The sequence below is a fragment of the Pagrus major genome, chromosome 4 (genome assembly GCF_040436345.1).
Source record: "Pagrus major chromosome 4, Pma_NU_1.0".
NCBI classification, from domain to species: domain Eukaryota; kingdom Metazoa; phylum Chordata; class Actinopteri; order Spariformes; family Sparidae; genus Pagrus; species Pagrus major.
In genome coordinates, this window is record NC_133218.1 from 28,663,120 (window position 1) to 28,679,705 (window position 16,586).

Genomic DNA, 16,586 nt, shown 5'->3' on the forward strand with positions numbered 1-16,586 from the left:
ACTCAAGATAGTAAATTTTTTATGCAAAATGCACCACCCCAGAGTTTGACTTTTTTTTAACAATCACATTCTTTTTTTGTCCTTGGTTTTGTTAATTAAAATTTGATTCAGCCCTTTTAAAACATCCAGGCGGTGGAGACTGCACAGACACACCTGAGTGGCCAACAGTTCACATGTGTTGTTTGAAGCCTTTTTCTTTTTAAAACTAGTCTTATTCTTGTGAAGATGAAAAGATTGCTTTTTTATTTTTATTCTTTTTATGTTCGACACAGAGGAAATGACTGTAGCCTCATTTTGATTGGATGATTAAATGTTTACATCTTTAGCACAATGTGCCAAAGCTTCCTTCCTGTTTTCTCTGTATGAGGACGAATGAAAAGAGAGAGACGTCTTTGGAAATAATGAATGAGTAGCAGAGGACTCATTCGCCTACAGTTTGTTGCATATTTCATTGTTCTTCCCAGTCTGAGTTCAATGTGTAGGACACACTGGGGGGGGAGGACGACTCTTAGCAGCTGATCTGGTGTCAGTTTTATAATGGACACACTGAATTTATGTCTTTAAATTAGTCTGCAAAATGTCTTTTGAGGCACTTTGGAAATTGCTAATAGTATTATTTCAAAGAGAGGAGGAATATTGCCAATCTTGCAGACAGGCGTCATAATCAACATTAAGAGGGGGGCGTCTAACTGAACACCAGTCAGTGAACAAGAGCGTCTTCCCCACCGCACCAGTAGGACATCATTCATGCTCACTGTGTATTTGGACGTTTTTTTTTTTAATGGACTTGAGAGAGGATTTGTAAAGGTCAAGCTTTGTGTTCGCTCAACTTTTCCTTGAAACAAGGAGAAGAGTTATGTCATAGTTTGTCCGAACAAGAAGGATCTTTCCCTTTCAGACCACCTCAAATCCTCTCTTAGGGTTAAAAGAAGAAGATGTGTGAAGAGCCCCCGCTGAGACCTCCAGCTCAGGACTGCTTAAGCTTCTCCATCTTTTGCTACGAGTGACAGTAACAGTGTGTGTGAGTGAGGGCACAAGAGGGGCTTAACATGCACATAAGACACTATACTGTACAAGTCTCATCAACCAGTAATGACTGATAACCGATGAATCAGTAGGGAGGGACATGATGTTAACGTGGCTTCACTGAATGATATGGCTCGAGGGGTCGCACATGTAAAAGTGTATATTTTTGTATATACCTACATCAGTGTGTGTACAGTATGTACATATATACACAGTGTACTCAGCTGCGGTTCCTAGTTTTGTTGTCAGACTGTACAGCGCTTCTAACTGTTTCCTGTTTTATAGATACTGCAGAAATTCAACTTTGAATGAGGAGAAATGATTAACTTAAATAAAAGCATTTATATATATAAACTAAACGGTGTCTCAAGTATTTTGGTCTGCCTCAGCGGTTGATGTTGCAACAGATACATAAGCACCAACACAAACATGTCGAGATACAGTAAAATATTGATGTTTCTGTTTTTGTCGGTTGCAGTTTTCACAGTTATGCAACAATAAATCTGGACCACTGTCTGCAAAATCCTCTGTTGTTCAGGGAAAGGGCGACGTGGCAGCTAAACAAGAAACTAATGTGTTTTCTGAAACGTTAATATTTAAAGAAGGAACTTTCTCCATCCATCAGTCAAACGCTGTTACTCTGGATAAGATGTTATATTGTAGGAATAGCAGCCTGACCTCCAACCAGTCATATGCTGTAAAGGAACATCACTACGTACATTTACTCTATTGCTGTACTTAAGTGGATTTTGAGGTACTTGTACTTCCATTTTCCATGTTTTGGTGGCAAATATTGTACTTTTTCTCCACTTCATTTATTTGGTAACTTTATTTACTAGTCACTTTGTAGGTTGCTGTAACAGAACTGAAGTAAAACCTTTTTAAATTAATTTATTTTATCGGCAATTGGATAAAAACAAACAAAACACTGATTCTGATTATCAGAAAAATGCTGAATATCAGATCTGATCATCCGACAGGCTGATAATTGTTCGACCCGTTATACAGTGGCTATTTTAGAGTGGTTATTATATTGGATTCTCTTTATTGATGCATTAATGTGTAATAATACATCATATGTTTTTTTTTAAATTACATTTTGCATTGTTAATCTGGAGGGGACGAGTAGCTGAAGTTATTAAATAAATGTAGTGGAGCAAAAAAAGTTGAAATACTCAAAGAACAGTTACCTCAAAATTTTACTTAAGTAAATGTAGTTTATTACTTTGCACCTCTAAAGTACTTTACATATGGCTCTTCCTGAAGTTTTTCCTCACTCGAATTGAGGGTCTAAGGACAGAGAATGTCGTTCACTGTACAAATTGTAAAGCCCACTGAGGCAATGTGACTGTGATTTTGGGCTATATGAATAAAATTAACATGATTTGATAAATAAAACACACAACATGTAAAATTAGGACAAGAGATAGCAGGCTCAAATATTAAGGAATCAAAGGAGTGAGTAAAGTAGGACACATACAATGCAGACAATTAATACAAAACAATGTTAAGCAGCCCGGGTAGTTTAAACATGACAACGTGTGCAAAACATTACAACATGTAGCATTCAAAATCAATTTTAAATGCATCAGTTAGAAAATTGTAAGCACATTTTCAGATTTTGCGCCCCTTAAGCGGAGACACATGCAGGTAAAACCAGTCCAGAAGGGACACGATCAGGCAGAGCACACAAGCATGCAGTGATTATGTATGTTGGCACGTCTGGTCGCTTTTTGTATTGGGGCAGACCGCTATAGTGTAGAGCTGATAGACTGGTCGACTGGTGGATTGTAAGAAAATTAATAGTTTCAGTCACTTTCAAGCAAAAATGTCAAACATTTGCTGCTTTTCTTTATCAAAGATGATAGTTAATGAATCTTTACATTTTAGACTGTTTATTTATTTGTTTGTTTTGACATTATGCAGTGGAATAATCAATAATAGAAATCATAACTGGTTGCAGCCCCAGTGCAGTCAGAGCCTGCATGCATTGATTACTGTATTGGATTGGACCGTGTCGTCGCTTGTCCAGCAGGGGGCGCTGAGAGCCACAGCGCGCACACACGGGAGCGCAGAAGAAGAAGCGGGCAGCAGCTCAGACAAGCTGATTAGAGCAGTCAGCAGAAACAGGTGGTGGTCAGCACTATCTGCCCGGAGAGACCGTAAACAGAAGAAAACCATGAAGAACGAAGGTATAGAGGGCACGGAGAGGTTCCTGAGCCCGGACAAAGGCCGAGGCCTGCGGGCGGTGAGGCACTTCGCGGTGGGGGAGCTGGTCTTCGCCTGCCCTGCCTACTCCTACGTGTTGACAGTGAATGAGAGAGGAGCGCACTGTGAGCACTGCTTCACCAGGTAACATCTCACCTCTCCGAAACAACTGGGAAACACACTTCTGTCACAGTGAGCCTCAGGCTTTCTTTCAGCCTAGCTTAATTAAAGCAGCGGCAGCAGAGAGAGTGATGTGTCCAGTCCAGCGCTGGCTAACCTCAGTACTTAGCTAGGTTAGCATGTGGACCTCTGGACACCTACCGAGCTGGTGCAGACTGAAATGGGTCAGTGCGGTGAGGCAGCTCACCTGACTGACACTGCAGCATTTGTTTGGAGCACTGCAGAGTCCGGAGAGTCTGAAAAAGATGTCAGTACTCACGTACAACGAGCTTAATGTAGTCGAAATGAGCCTATTAATATGCTAGTACACTGTCTTAAACAGGCTACTCACATGTGCAGGTTGTATACTCAATTGAAGGAACACTTCACTGATTTTTAGCCTTTTGTTTATGTACACTCTGTTGCTTTTATGCACCTGAAAGCCAAGCAGTAGAAAGACAGCAGCTAGCCTTCATGATGTCAAGAGTCTGCCTCTATTTCAAGTTACGAGTTTTGCTCATTCATGGTAAGAACATAATGATAACCTGAATTTGATCCATTTGTGTGTAGGATACAACGTCCATAGAGTATTGACATGTGTAGGTGTGTGTAGGCACAATGTGTTCAAAACATACAGAAAGGTTAACCTGGTGCTTTTAAGGTTTTGCCCTCTAGCTTGCCTACTTTTTGAGGCATTTTAGAGTAAAATTAGCTCCCTCTCACACACTCACCCACTCACTTTTATACATGCACATGCGTCCTACCCGGGCTGCCATTCAGGTTTGTAGAGCAGTAAAAGGTTAGGGTGCTAAATATAGTTGTCCATGTGTCCCAAGAGAGGAGAGGAGATGAGAAGGCCAGGGGTGCATGTGTGAACTGAGGGGGGTGGACGTCTTTGTGACTCCTGTAACAGTGATGTTTAATCCGTTGTGGTTTACAAAATGACCCTTTGTTTTATTAAGATGCTCTGTAAATGTTTGTAGAACTGGTGAGGAATTTAATTGGAGCTTCTTATTATAATGTATATCAAGCCATCATGCACAAAAGTTTTGGTTTTTGGAAAATAACTATGTTAGTAAAAGTTTTAATTTAATCTCATATCAACCAACTGGAAAGTGTCCAGAAGAGACGTCTCCACAGAAATAACTGTGGTATTTTGTGTAGATGACCCCAATCCACTTCTCACAGCTGTGGTGGAGTAACGTGTTGTGTCTTCATGTCATTACAGGAGAGAAGATCTTTTTAAATGCGGCAAGTGTAAACAAGCCTACTACTGCAATGTCGACTGTCAGGTAAGAGGGCTCGCTGCTCCTTTTTTTCTTGTGAGTATGTGTGCCAGGTCCACAAATAACTAAAGGAACAGACTGAGTACATGTTACTGCTACAGTAAACAGCTTTTTCCCTAGGTTTGTGGAAGACATTTGTGTACGTATTTGTCAGGGCGTTTGGAGGCCCAAATGCAATTTCACATAATTTTTGACCATTGACATATCTAGTGAAAAAACCCAGAGCAGATAATAAAATAAACAACAGCCCAAAAGCTTAAAGATAAACTTACTAAAGAAGTCAGCTGGAGGCCAACTAGAACAGAGATCATGTTTTTCATTAATATAGTCTGTGCATCCATACACTTCGTGCCCACTGTGTTCATTTAATTCTCTCTCCCTGTTACCCTCAACTTCTTGCTTTTTGTGTTTGAAGCTTTTGTTTCATTTATTGTCCTGCTGTAATAACGGAGGGTTGCTTACTGTCGTTATTTCTGTCTTTTTGTGTTTGTGTGTTTATGCAGAGAGGTGATTGGCCCATGCATAAGCTGGAGTGTGTAGCTATGGTTGCCTATGGGGAAAACTGGTGTCCGTCTGAGACTGTCAGACTGGTCGCTAGACTAATCATAAAACAGGTAAAGTAAAAAGAAGCAGGGGTGGAAATGTTTCTCAGTCTTTTTTTTAATTGGGAGCAACATGTATGTCTATGTAGCAAAGGTTTAACACAAAGAGAGAAGACGGATTCAATACTGTGTCCTTGAGATGCTTAAAAATTTAAGAAAGCAGATTTTAAACTTTTAATCTAAGAGTAGTAATGCTTATGACACTGAAAACAAAACTAAATCAAAGACTAAAGAGAAAAACAACTGGAAATGCGCATTGAAAGTTATGTAATGTTATTGTTGTTGTTGTTTTATTTAAAGATTTTTCTTTGGTCCTTTAGCCTTTATTTTGATAGGACAGCTAGGGGAGTCAGACAGGAAAGGGGGAGAGAGAGAGGGGAAGACATGCCGAAACTTGGGCTCTAATGTTATTGTAATGTTACTAGTTATACCTGTGAGGTTCATGTAATTATAAATGCAATGAAAACTCAAAATGACCAGCCTGAATTTGAAAGCTGATGGCTGAAAGGAGCGATGTGAAATTCTTTAGAACCTTTAAACAAACTTTAAAGAAGATAAAAGTCAAATAAAATAAGTGGCTGCTTGATAATAAGTTAATCTTATGAGCGTAACCATATTTTATGCAAGTCGAACAGCGATGTAATGACTTCACTCATCTCAGTGTCATTTGAATACCTTTGCGTGAATATCATAGTTGTCATGGGTGTCATGTCTTTTGCTATTCACTTGTTGCACTTCAGAAAGGTCACATGTTCAAATTGGCCCTTTGACCCAGTTAATAAAAACAATTAATCAACACAAAGTAACATAAGCTTGTTGTGTTGTAATGATTCCTCAGTTTAAATTAAAGTATTGTGCTGCCATCATCCAGGCATGCTTACCTGCTGTTGTTTAATTATAGTGTATTAATTACTTCTTCATTGGTCTTAAATTCAGTTATTTTGTATTTCATTTGGTGTGATTTGCTGTCTTGACTTAACTAATCTCATGTGTTTCACTTTTCAGAGAGTCACAACAGAGCGAGACCCTTCAGAAAGGCTGCTGCTGCTCAAAGAGTTTGAAGCCCGTAAGTGTGTCTGTGTGTGTATGAATACATGAGCGTGCATGTTTAGTTACATTTGCGCGCACTTTTAGTTACATGGTGCAGTGTGTGTGTGTGCGCGATCTTTCTGTGTCTCTGCAGTTGTAGCAGTGTGTCTATTAATATCCTCTGCTGTAGCCTCCAGTCCTCGTTCTGTCTCTTTCATTCACTCCGATTCTGCAGAGCTCTGGGGACTCAAATCCCAAGCTTCTGGGTGCTGTAATTTCATGTTTCCCCTTCTTTAAAAATCACTGCCACTGTGCCCTTGAGCAAGGTACTCAACCCTCTTCTCTGGGAGACTGCGATTGTACTGCGAAGCTTTTAGATGATATATTTGATCCATATATATTATGCCAGCCCATAACTACAGTAAAGAATTGTAGAAAGGAAACTTAAGCACACAGTCAGATTCATAACATTATTATTGTGTTTTCTGTTTTGTTTCTATGGTGCCTTTTTAAACAAAGGCTCAACCAACTGTGGTATTCAGATTATATAAAATATAAGCCCTGAAAATACATGTTAGGCTGCTCCCAATAATCCTAATCATACACTGTAAATTGATAAAATTGTATTTGTCAAACACGCACAAAAACAAGACTGTTGCCCATCTAAGTGCCCACAAACTGTTTTCTCTGCTGTGTTTGGTATTATCATTTAGTGTGAGCTATTGTTTCAGGCTCAGATGTGTCATCAGAGGATTGTCACAGAATTAACCTTCACACCTGTCTCTCATGCTCACAAAGCAAATCAGTGACCAGCTGCTGCCTGCTGCCACCAGACTGCGAGTGCGTGTGACTGACAATGACACATGGCCTATAGCAACAGCATATCCCACATTTTACGAACACTGAGTGGTTGTACTAAGGAGCCGCATGATAAATTATGATGATAGTGGTGACAAAACATATGTAGATATAATTTTGGAGTAAGCTTCATATTTTGTCCCTTTTACGTTTATCACCTACCTTTTGAGTTATCCCATTTCAGGGTCCCCATGGGTCCTTGAAATCCTGTGTTTGAATTTCGGGGGTACTAGGCCTTGAAATTTTTTTGATAATAGACATTTGGCCATTAACAGTGCTTGAAATTTATATTATGCTAGAATAGAGATTGAAGCTCTTGATATTTCACTACTGTAACAGCAGCACGGTTGAGAAGCATCTCTCTCTCTTTATTTGTTGTCTGTGAGCTTCTGTAAAGTCTGCTAGTTTTCATTATATAAATGTCTCAGTGTTGTAACATCTTTCAACATTGATCATGGTCAAGCTATGCTGTGTTGGGTCCTTGAATTTTAGCACATGGAAAGTCGTTGATACTCCTAGAATTGGATATTTATGAAGGTGGTGGAACTCATTAGCAATTGACCAATGGTAAACGTGAGAAGCATTATCTGTCGGATTTAAGGGTTGTTAGTAATACCTGTGATGTCTACACGCATCCACAGACACACTATTTAACGATTTAAAATCCAGAGTTGGGAGCCTTCGATTTTGTGCTCAAGAAAATGAGCTTATAACTCACAAAATTGTGAGTTTGTCCCTTCATGGTGATCTAATTCAAGATCTTGACTTTCTTTACATGTCCTTTTTTTCTACGTGTTCTTCTCTTTCTTTGTCATCTCCTCTGTCTCCAGATTTAGATAAGATGGACAGTGAGAAGGACGAGATGAACCAGACAGACATTGCAGCCCTGCACCACTTCTACTCCAGACACATCAGTGACCTCCCCGACGATCAGGCTCTCACTGAGCTCTTTGCACAGGTAAAACAAACTGGACAACACCAGGTTTTTTAAGGAGTACAGGTTCTCTGTAGAACAATGGTCACCAGAAACCCACATCCTGTTCCAACAAGGATCCAGGATCTTGGGTGTGTTTTGTTACTGTCGTGTGATTGGTCAGGAGAGCATCAGAGGTTTTGGCTGACAAAACAGACAGGTGTTTACCTCTCTTGCTATGTGAAAGGACATGCCAGGTTGCAACATACACATAGACCCACAGTGTGCAAATATATGTGCACAGTATTCATGTGCACACTGCTCGTACTCATGCGTACGGTTACACATATTTGTAATCTGTCTGCCCTTACATTATCCCCAGCTGTCCCTGCAGTTGTTGGCAGATACACATTTAAGCACATGTGGAGGTGAAACTAGGATCTGTGTCACACACACGCTTGTCCAGTCTGTTTAATTCTGCAGTGTTTAGCTCTTTTAATTTGATCTGTCTGTCAGAGCTGCTGTCTACTTTCTCTCCATGCTACACCATCAGCCTCTTCTTATCTCACAGCTTCATTCAGTCACCTACTACTGGATTTCCTCCTCTGTGGAGGGGATGTTACAGCATAAGTGAATAAAGGGTGATGCAAGTTGTATCATCATGTTACTCACCCAGCTTTCTTTCTTGCCCCATCCCTCCTTCTCTTTCCGGCCTTTATTCTGTCTTCAGGTTAACTGTAATGGTTTTACCATAGAGGATGAGGAGCTCTCCCATCTGGGATCAGCTGTTTTTCCAGAGTAAGTATACAGTTCATCCATTCATCAGTGTATTGAACTACTGATATTTGGGCTGTATTTGACATTGTAAAATCTCCTTCTCTTGCAATTTTTGATTGTGTGAGAGAGAAATACCACAAAAGTTATTAAATTAAAACTGTCTGTGTGATCACTCCATTGCACATACATAAAACGAGAGCTGTGTAATTCATCTCCTTCTTCCTTAGGCCATGAACTTATCAACCACCTCTTGTATATGACATCTACATCTGATTTGTTTAATTGTTTCAGTCCTTCTTTTTTTATAGTCAGCGTAGCATATACATAAACCATCATGTAGTCCGACCATCGTAAAGCTGCTAAATGTGGTGATTTTATTACGATTCCGTGATTTCACAAGTCTTTCTTAAGCTATTGTGCTTCTCCTCCTTCCTCTCTTCGCTACAGTGTAGCGCTGATGAATCACAGCTGTAGCCCGAATGTCATAGTGACCTACAAAGGCACAGTGGCTGAGGTCCGAGCTGTTCAAGAGATAAACCCTGGAGACGAGGTAAGTAAACGCTGTAACAAAGATGCTTCTCAGTGACAGCCAGTTTGAGACCACATACATCAGGAAGAAATACAGATTCTTATACATTCTTAATTTTGATTCTTGCAAAAGGACCATGACATGAATTTTTCTTTCTGTCTTTCACCTCTCGCTCTGCACTGTAGATCTTCAACAGTTACATCGACCTGCTCTATCCGACAGAGGACAGGAAAGAGAGGTTGTTAGATTCCTACTTCTTCACATGCCAGTGTACTGAGTGCACCTCCAAGTCCAAGGTACCTTTCACTTGTCTTTCTCAGGCTCTTACACCTTTTATAAAGTTTTTAATCACTGATATATACAATGTAAATGTGGCAGAAACATTTTTGCCTCCATTGATGTGAGAAATGTATTGGTGTCTCATGTGCCTTCCTTTGTTTGAGATTTGAACTTACACTCTCACACAAACTGAGTAGCTGTGTCCAGATTCCATACTACATACGCAAATATACTGTGTATACTACAGCTGTAGAAACCAGACACTTTCAATTCAGCCCCAGATGAGGAAAGAAAATAAAACCTGGGTGTTTTGGAGGATGTCGAGAATCAAAATACACTTTATATTCAAAACAATTTCATTATCATACATTCACCTTTCTTCGTAGTATATGTTGTTTTGGCAGAACGTGAGAGAAGATCTGTGACACCGTGTGTCTACTATCATTTTGACTTTGGAAAACTACTGATACTTTTGCATTTGGTAACTTAGACAATGTGAAACCAACATGTTTTCTGAAAATAGGAACTGTTTATGTGTTCTGAGATCTTCGTGGAGCTACTAAAAGTAGTTTTAATCAGCAGTCATAGCTCCCGTTATGAGACAATAAATCAACTTCATGCTCATACATCATATTTAGTTCCCTATTCAAACAGATGTATTGCAGAACTGTTTATGTTGTCACTATTCCAGTGTTAACACACTGCATGTGGTCAGAATGAGTGTGTTCAGTAGTATGAAGTCGGAACACAGCTGTCTCTGCTGTACCGTACTTTTACATAACCTTTAGAGTATCTTCTGTATGATATGTTACTGCACAGATCGTAACTATCTGTTTCCTGCTCTTTGTGATTTCTTTTCCTCCCCTTCCAGGATAAAGAAAAAATGGAGATCAGGAAGCTGAGTTCTCCACCAGAGCCAGAGGAAATCCGATCTATGGTCCTTTATGCCAAAAATGTAATCGAGGAATTCAGGAGAGCCAAGCACTACAAGAATATCCTCTTCCTCCGCTCATAACTGTATTTCCTTTTCACATTCTTGTTTCCATTTTCTCTGATTCCCTTCCTCCTCTGTCTCTATCAAGAACAACCTTTTACTTCCCGACCTCCTCTTCTTTTAGCATATTGTTTGTGTCATTATTCCTTGACTCTATGGCACCCCCCAGTGAGCTGCTGGAGATGTGTGAGCTCAGCCAAGAGAAGATGGGAGCGATATTTGCAGACACCAACGTCTACATGCTGCACATGATGTATCAGGCCATGGGCGTCTGTCTCTACATGCAGGACTGGGATGGAGCTATGAGCTACGGAGAGAAGATCGTTCAGCCGTACAGGTAAAGTGATCTGTAAGGGATCTGGTGCAGGTACAATAGATGTTGTAAGATAAGTCAATCAGTTGTACAGCAGCATTCTTGCCAGTCACCCCATCAGTAAGAATTTGATCTCACTTCTTCAGACCTTTTGTCTCATCAAGTTTGCAGAGGTCTGGAGAAATCTAAGGGTGGAGACAATGGGCTTCTTTACACTTGAACCATTAAAATCACTCTGGATGAGCCTGTATGCACTAGAACTACAACCTAAGCAGATTTTTGGAGGCAGTGCTTTGATGAATGGTCCCGTTTACCTTCAACGTTCCAGATGAACTTTCAGGATTCAATCTTTCCAGGCTTCAAGCTCTGCGCTTGTGGCTGAACCACAGTGGTTTGGACCAATCAGCGTCCTATGAGGAACTACTGGCAGCTACGGATTTTGGTTGAAGAAAAAGAAAACAATATGCCTGAGAGGACGGATTAGGATGATGGGCAGCGAGGATTATTATCGCAGTGAAAACGAGAAACTGCCTGCTCAAACTGTGGTTCAGCAAGAAGTCACAGCTACAAATACTGACCAGCTTGTGTGTCTATATTATAGAAACTGTAGTCTATTATTGTGCCCGCTCCATACACAGATGTGAGAAGACTGGGTTCAGAGAGCTGCTGCAGATGACATCAGCGGAGAGAGGGAGAAAGGAGAGTGTCTGCTCCCCGACCCGTTTGCGACTCAACCAGATATTTAGCCAGTGTAGCGACATGCTGGCGAGCTGTCCCCGAGCTCCTGGATCATGTCTTTGAACAGTTCACACGTACCGATCGTCATTCATGGTGCGCAGATCAGCCTCTGATCTTGGGCTTTTTGTCGGCAACTCAAGATCAGGGCTTAAATCCAGTAGAGTGAACTTGGCATTAGAGGTTGGTGTAGCTGCTGCTGTACCATCAGTGATATCAGAAGTGGGAGCACTCTCCTACTGTTTGATTGGTTGAAGTTAGCCGGTGATAGACAGCGATAACCAGATGGTTCGGCCAATAACCTGCTAAGTTTTTAGTTTTTTTTTTAAAGTGCCTGCCCTTTTCCGGACCGTTTCTAAGAACTGGTTCTGTTTCACAAGCCATCTGGCTCGTCTGGTTACAGTTCCTCGCTTCACCCCAGTTATGTAATGAGATTTGCTGCAGACCTCTATGAGGTTTAATTCTCTTTAATAATTTTTTTAAGCTGCACTTTGCAGCTCAGAATTAGGTTATTCATGTTTTACTGACTACATACACTTAAATACAGCATAACCTATTTTCTCATGAATTGTTCTTAGTCCTACCTACAATATACACACTACAACATGTTATATTTATACATGACACGCTAAACTCATTTTCCCTCTGTGGTACACAGCACTCAGCCACATCTGGTATATCTTTTATCTTTTACTGCTGTACTCTCCCAGCTTGATATGTTCTAAATGTTTGTAGCACTACAACAAAACTAGATGTAACATTAATTATAGATTATATCTTGTTTCCTCTGGTATTCACTGTTAAGCTTGATGCATAAATTATATTCTCTCTACAGTGTTCACTACCCAGCCTACTCTCTAAATGTGGCGTCTATGTATCTGAAACTGGGACGTCTGTATTTGGGGCTGGAGAAGAAGACACAAGGAGTCAGAGCTCTGAAGAAGGTACATTTACAGATATCTGGTCAGCTGGTGTATTTAAAAAGGCAAAGTGAAGATGGATACATATGTAAATTTGCAGTTTGTTTTTTGAAATGATTGTAAATTCAGTTTTTTTTCTGTCTACAGGCAGTTGCCATCATGGAGGTGGCTCATGGGAAAGATCACCATTATGTAGCTGAAGTCAAACGAGAAATCGAGGAGCAGAAGTAAACGAGGTGCAGCAGGAGGAGCAAAAAAGATTACGAAGAGAGGTGCTTAATTGAGGAACCTCTCTGAAGACAACAAAAACACAACTGCATGCCACACATCTTATACCTCTGCCTTTCTGTCGCCCACTCCAGTGTTTGTCATGCCTCTCTCTGGAAGGGTCTCTTTCTTTTTTCATGTGTATTGTCAACATATTCTGGCTGAGGATGACCACGTTATGTTTCCGTCTATAATACTCAGTTCTAACCTTAAACTTCACATGTTGTTTTCTGTGTGCTGAAGCTCATTAAACCCATTCAACAGCTATATTCATGTTTTTAAAAAATGTCATCACATCAGTGGGAAAAGAAGAAAAACCTAAATACTGCCTCTAAAGCATCCTTTTGGACGAAACAAAGCTTTCATGTGACAGCTACGGCAACTCTATTTTCTGCAGTTTTTCTGGAATTTTGCCCCCCTTTTTTTGTGAGTCTAAAATAATTAACTACATTCTGCGACCCATCAACAGACTGTTTCACCATCGTTCATGTGTTTGGCAGCAGTTTTGGCTGTACAGCTTTGCTCCATAGCAGTTGTTTAATGGTTTGGACTTCTGTACAAACTGGTTAGTAGTTGTTACGGAGGGCATTACTACTTAAATCGCATCCTCTGCATTTTAATTCTATCAATTATTCAGCAGCAGAGTTTCTGGCTTCATTGATTCATGTTTAAACTGTGAAAAAAAGATGACTGACCATGCATCAGGTACTCTGTAGCAACGGAGAAGAGAATGCAACGAACTATTCCTGACTGAATAACCAGTGTTTTGATGGGCTTGTCTTACAGTATGTTTTGCTTGTTTTAAGAACCAGAAGAAGTGTTGCATGTTTTATTATTATTGTATTTCATTTTTTTCATATGAGGCTTGTTGACCAAAAGGGCCATGGGTTTGATTGACAAGGAACCAGCTATAATTCTCTATTCAGAGTGTATCCTTAATCAAGGGCGCTGATTTGAGACCAGTTTACCTCAGAGTGAAGACGTCGCTACTACGACATAACCAATGATCCTGGATCAGAGCCCCTTTGCTCTCAGGAAAAAAAGGCGCAACACTGTAGCTTTTGTTGCCTTTTATCAAGAGATGCATTATTGTACCTTTTTTAGTGTTTTCTCAGAAGCATCGTTAAACCTGGGGATGAAGTCACCTTAGCATCAGTGAGCAGAATATTAACATACAGTATGACTTAGCAGGATATAACTTTTGACTTTTCACACAAGAGATAACGAGGGGGGGATATCATCCTCTTTATACACTTTAAATTTTATGGTCAACAAGTGAAAGTGCATCTCCCTTTAATCTCTGATTGAATGCAGAGTTCATGTTTGCACTCTGGTAAGTTTATCAGACTGAGATGATCTTAATATATGACAAATTTTACCAACATGACAACTTTTAAAGGAAGCGTTACCTCCAGCTGAAACGGATACATATAAAATGTGTGTCAGTGAAATTAAGAAAATCATGTTGATTACGTGGTTGGTCATAAATGATAGAAATGTTGCCTGTTTAATGGTTTCAAAAGACCCTGACCCTGAATAGGAGGAGGAGCAGCTTTACAGTAGTTTCTCTCTGCTGCAGATTTGACTAAATCAGTCTTTAGAAAGACCACATGAAAGGCAACAGGACTTACTCTTTGTTGTTGCCGTTTTGAATCTTAAGAGTAAGCATGCAGCGTGCAAAGGAGGCCTTAAAAAGTTGAAGGTTAAGGCAATGCAAAGATCATCACCTGGGCCTTACTTAAGGGTTCTTGTTGCACTAAAATTTTGTACAATTTTCTGTAACAAAATGATGTCAAAATGGCAAACCAGTAAGCACATTTTGTTTCATTTTTATAAGTTTTTGAGACTAGACAGTTGACCTGCCTCTATTGACACAAGTCACAGATGTAATTATTTTATTCTTTATAATACCTGTAGCTTCTCCCTCTTTAAAGGAAAAATTCACCCCAAAATGAAAATGTAGTCATTATCTACTCACTCTCATGCCGATGGAAAGTAGGGTGAAGTTTCGTAGTCCACAAAACATTTCTGGAGCTTCACAGCAAAACAGCGTGGCGGCATTCTCCTAAACAACTGAAGTAGATGGGGACTTAAAACGACTCCACACAGCTTGTCCGGCGTACTCCAAGTCTCAAGAAGTTTCAAGAAGAAAATACTCTATTTACACCTTTGATCACTTTTGTGAACATCGAGAAATATTTTGTGGACAACCAAACTCCACCTGACTTTCCATCTACATGAGGCTGAGTAGATAATGACTAAATTAAAATTTTTGGCTGAACTGTTCCTTTAATATCGATGCAATTTTTATGCACCACATGAATGTGGGTTACTGCGGGTTGGAAACGGCCCGTTGTTATGAGTTGCCTGTGGTCACGTTTGTAGCAACTCCTGCATTGATGACTCTTTGCTTCACCTGTAAAAATACATCTAGAACTTGTCTGCCTTACAGCTTTGCATAGGTAATCCAAAAGCACCAATCAGCAGCTCTGTTCCACATGTTTACTTTTTGTGGATGTTTTTACAAAGGAACGACACAATGAAAAGACGTTTTGTAGGCTGGTTTGCAGAAACCAAAAAACATCTTAATCTTCTGTTTGCCAGACTAGAGCGGACGTTTAATTTCTGGCCGTACTCTAAGAACATGCATATGATTTGTTTGACTTTTTTCTGTGATGTCATGAGAGATGAAAACCTGTGGCACAAGGGTTAAAACGGTGAAATCCATACTCATGCTGCATGTATGAAACCAGATGAAAGGAAACCCAGATGATGTTTTCTGCCATTTCTGTAATGAACTGTTTCTTTATCAGGCATGAATGTTGTGTTAGTGGAATGCAAAACAATAATGTGAGCCTCTGATTCTTTCTGTACCATGTCAGTGGATCTCAATAAATGACAGTATGACAAATGCTTTGCTATGTATACTTAATTTTTTTTTTTTTTATCCATTAATGAGAGTGAGAACTATCAAAGATGCGCTGTATTAACGCCCACAATGGCGAACTGGCCAAGTGGTAACTGCTACTACAAATGAATGTTTGATGACTGTACGAGTCTTACAATGTTAATGTGATAAATATCTTAATTGTTGACTAATGTGAAGTTTAAGCAACGCACACATATGTTGCACACAAAAGCACATTTAGACATGCGTTCTCTCCGTAGCTAACACACAAAGGTTACAGTTTAATTCTTACTGAAAATGTTCAGTAAGCATGTTGAACAAGTGCACACAAACATAGGGTTTTATTTAAAAATATGAGTTTTTGCCCATGTTAAATTGATGGCATTAACAATGCTAAAAATTTTCTCAAAATTGTTTGATTTTGTGTCCCCCACCTTGGGGCAAGTTGTACCACAGGACTACTTGTTTTTGCTTGGTCATTGTTGTGAAACCATCATAATTTCATGGGTACACAACAACCTGAGGTATATATAGAAACTATTATTTGAAACAAATACACTTGTCAAATGTAAAAAGTGGCTCATCTTATCCTGTTCTCCCCTACTTCTAGACTGTAATCTGTGCATAACAGCTTAAATATTCTAAGTTATCTTATATCAGTTATCTTCTATCTTAAGTTTGCTGTCCCACCCTGAAGTTTGTGAGTTTCAGAGGGTCTGTGTCCAGCAGCACATCCTGTCAGACGTCTGCTGGGTGTTTACAAAGTCACACCACATGTCGGCA

At 39.8% G+C, this 16,586-nt stretch overlaps 1 protein-coding gene across 1 annotated transcript; it reads left to right on the forward strand.

Annotated features, from left to right (window-relative positions):
* The first annotated feature begins 3,135 nt into the window (after window positions 1-3,135).
* Window positions 3,136-15,806, forward strand: smyd2a (SET and MYND domain containing 2a). Its single transcript, XM_073465137.1, has 12 exons — window positions 3,136-3,378; window positions 4,622-4,685; window positions 5,183-5,293; window positions 6,287-6,347; window positions 7,999-8,126; window positions 8,812-8,879; window positions 9,306-9,408; window positions 9,573-9,683; window positions 10,538-10,658; window positions 10,823-10,997; window positions 12,544-12,652; window positions 12,776-15,806. Exons 1-12 carry the CDS (start codon window positions 3,206-3,208, stop codon window positions 12,857-12,859), a joined length of 1,308 nt encoding a protein of 435 aa, XP_073321238.1. The 5' UTR covers window positions 3,136-3,205; the 3' UTR covers window positions 12,860-15,806.
* Window positions 15,807-16,586: the final 780 nt, after the last annotated feature.

What these genes read in the sequence shown, in the direction of transcription:
- smyd2a (XM_073465137.1), top strand. Translation starts at nt 3,206, where the DNA reads ATGAAGAACGAAGGTATAGAGGGCACGGAGAGGTTCCTGAGCCCGGAC. An exon ending in CTAGACTAATCATAAAACAG is followed by an intron (nt 5,294 to 6,286) that starts GTAAAGTAAAAA and finishes TTCACTTTTCAG; the next exon opens with AGAGTCACAACAGAGCGAGA. An exon ending in GAGAGCCAAGCACTACAAGA is followed by an intron (nt 10,659 to 10,822) that starts ATATCCTCTTCC and finishes ACTCTATGGCAC; the next exon opens with CCCCCAGTGAGCTGCTGGAG.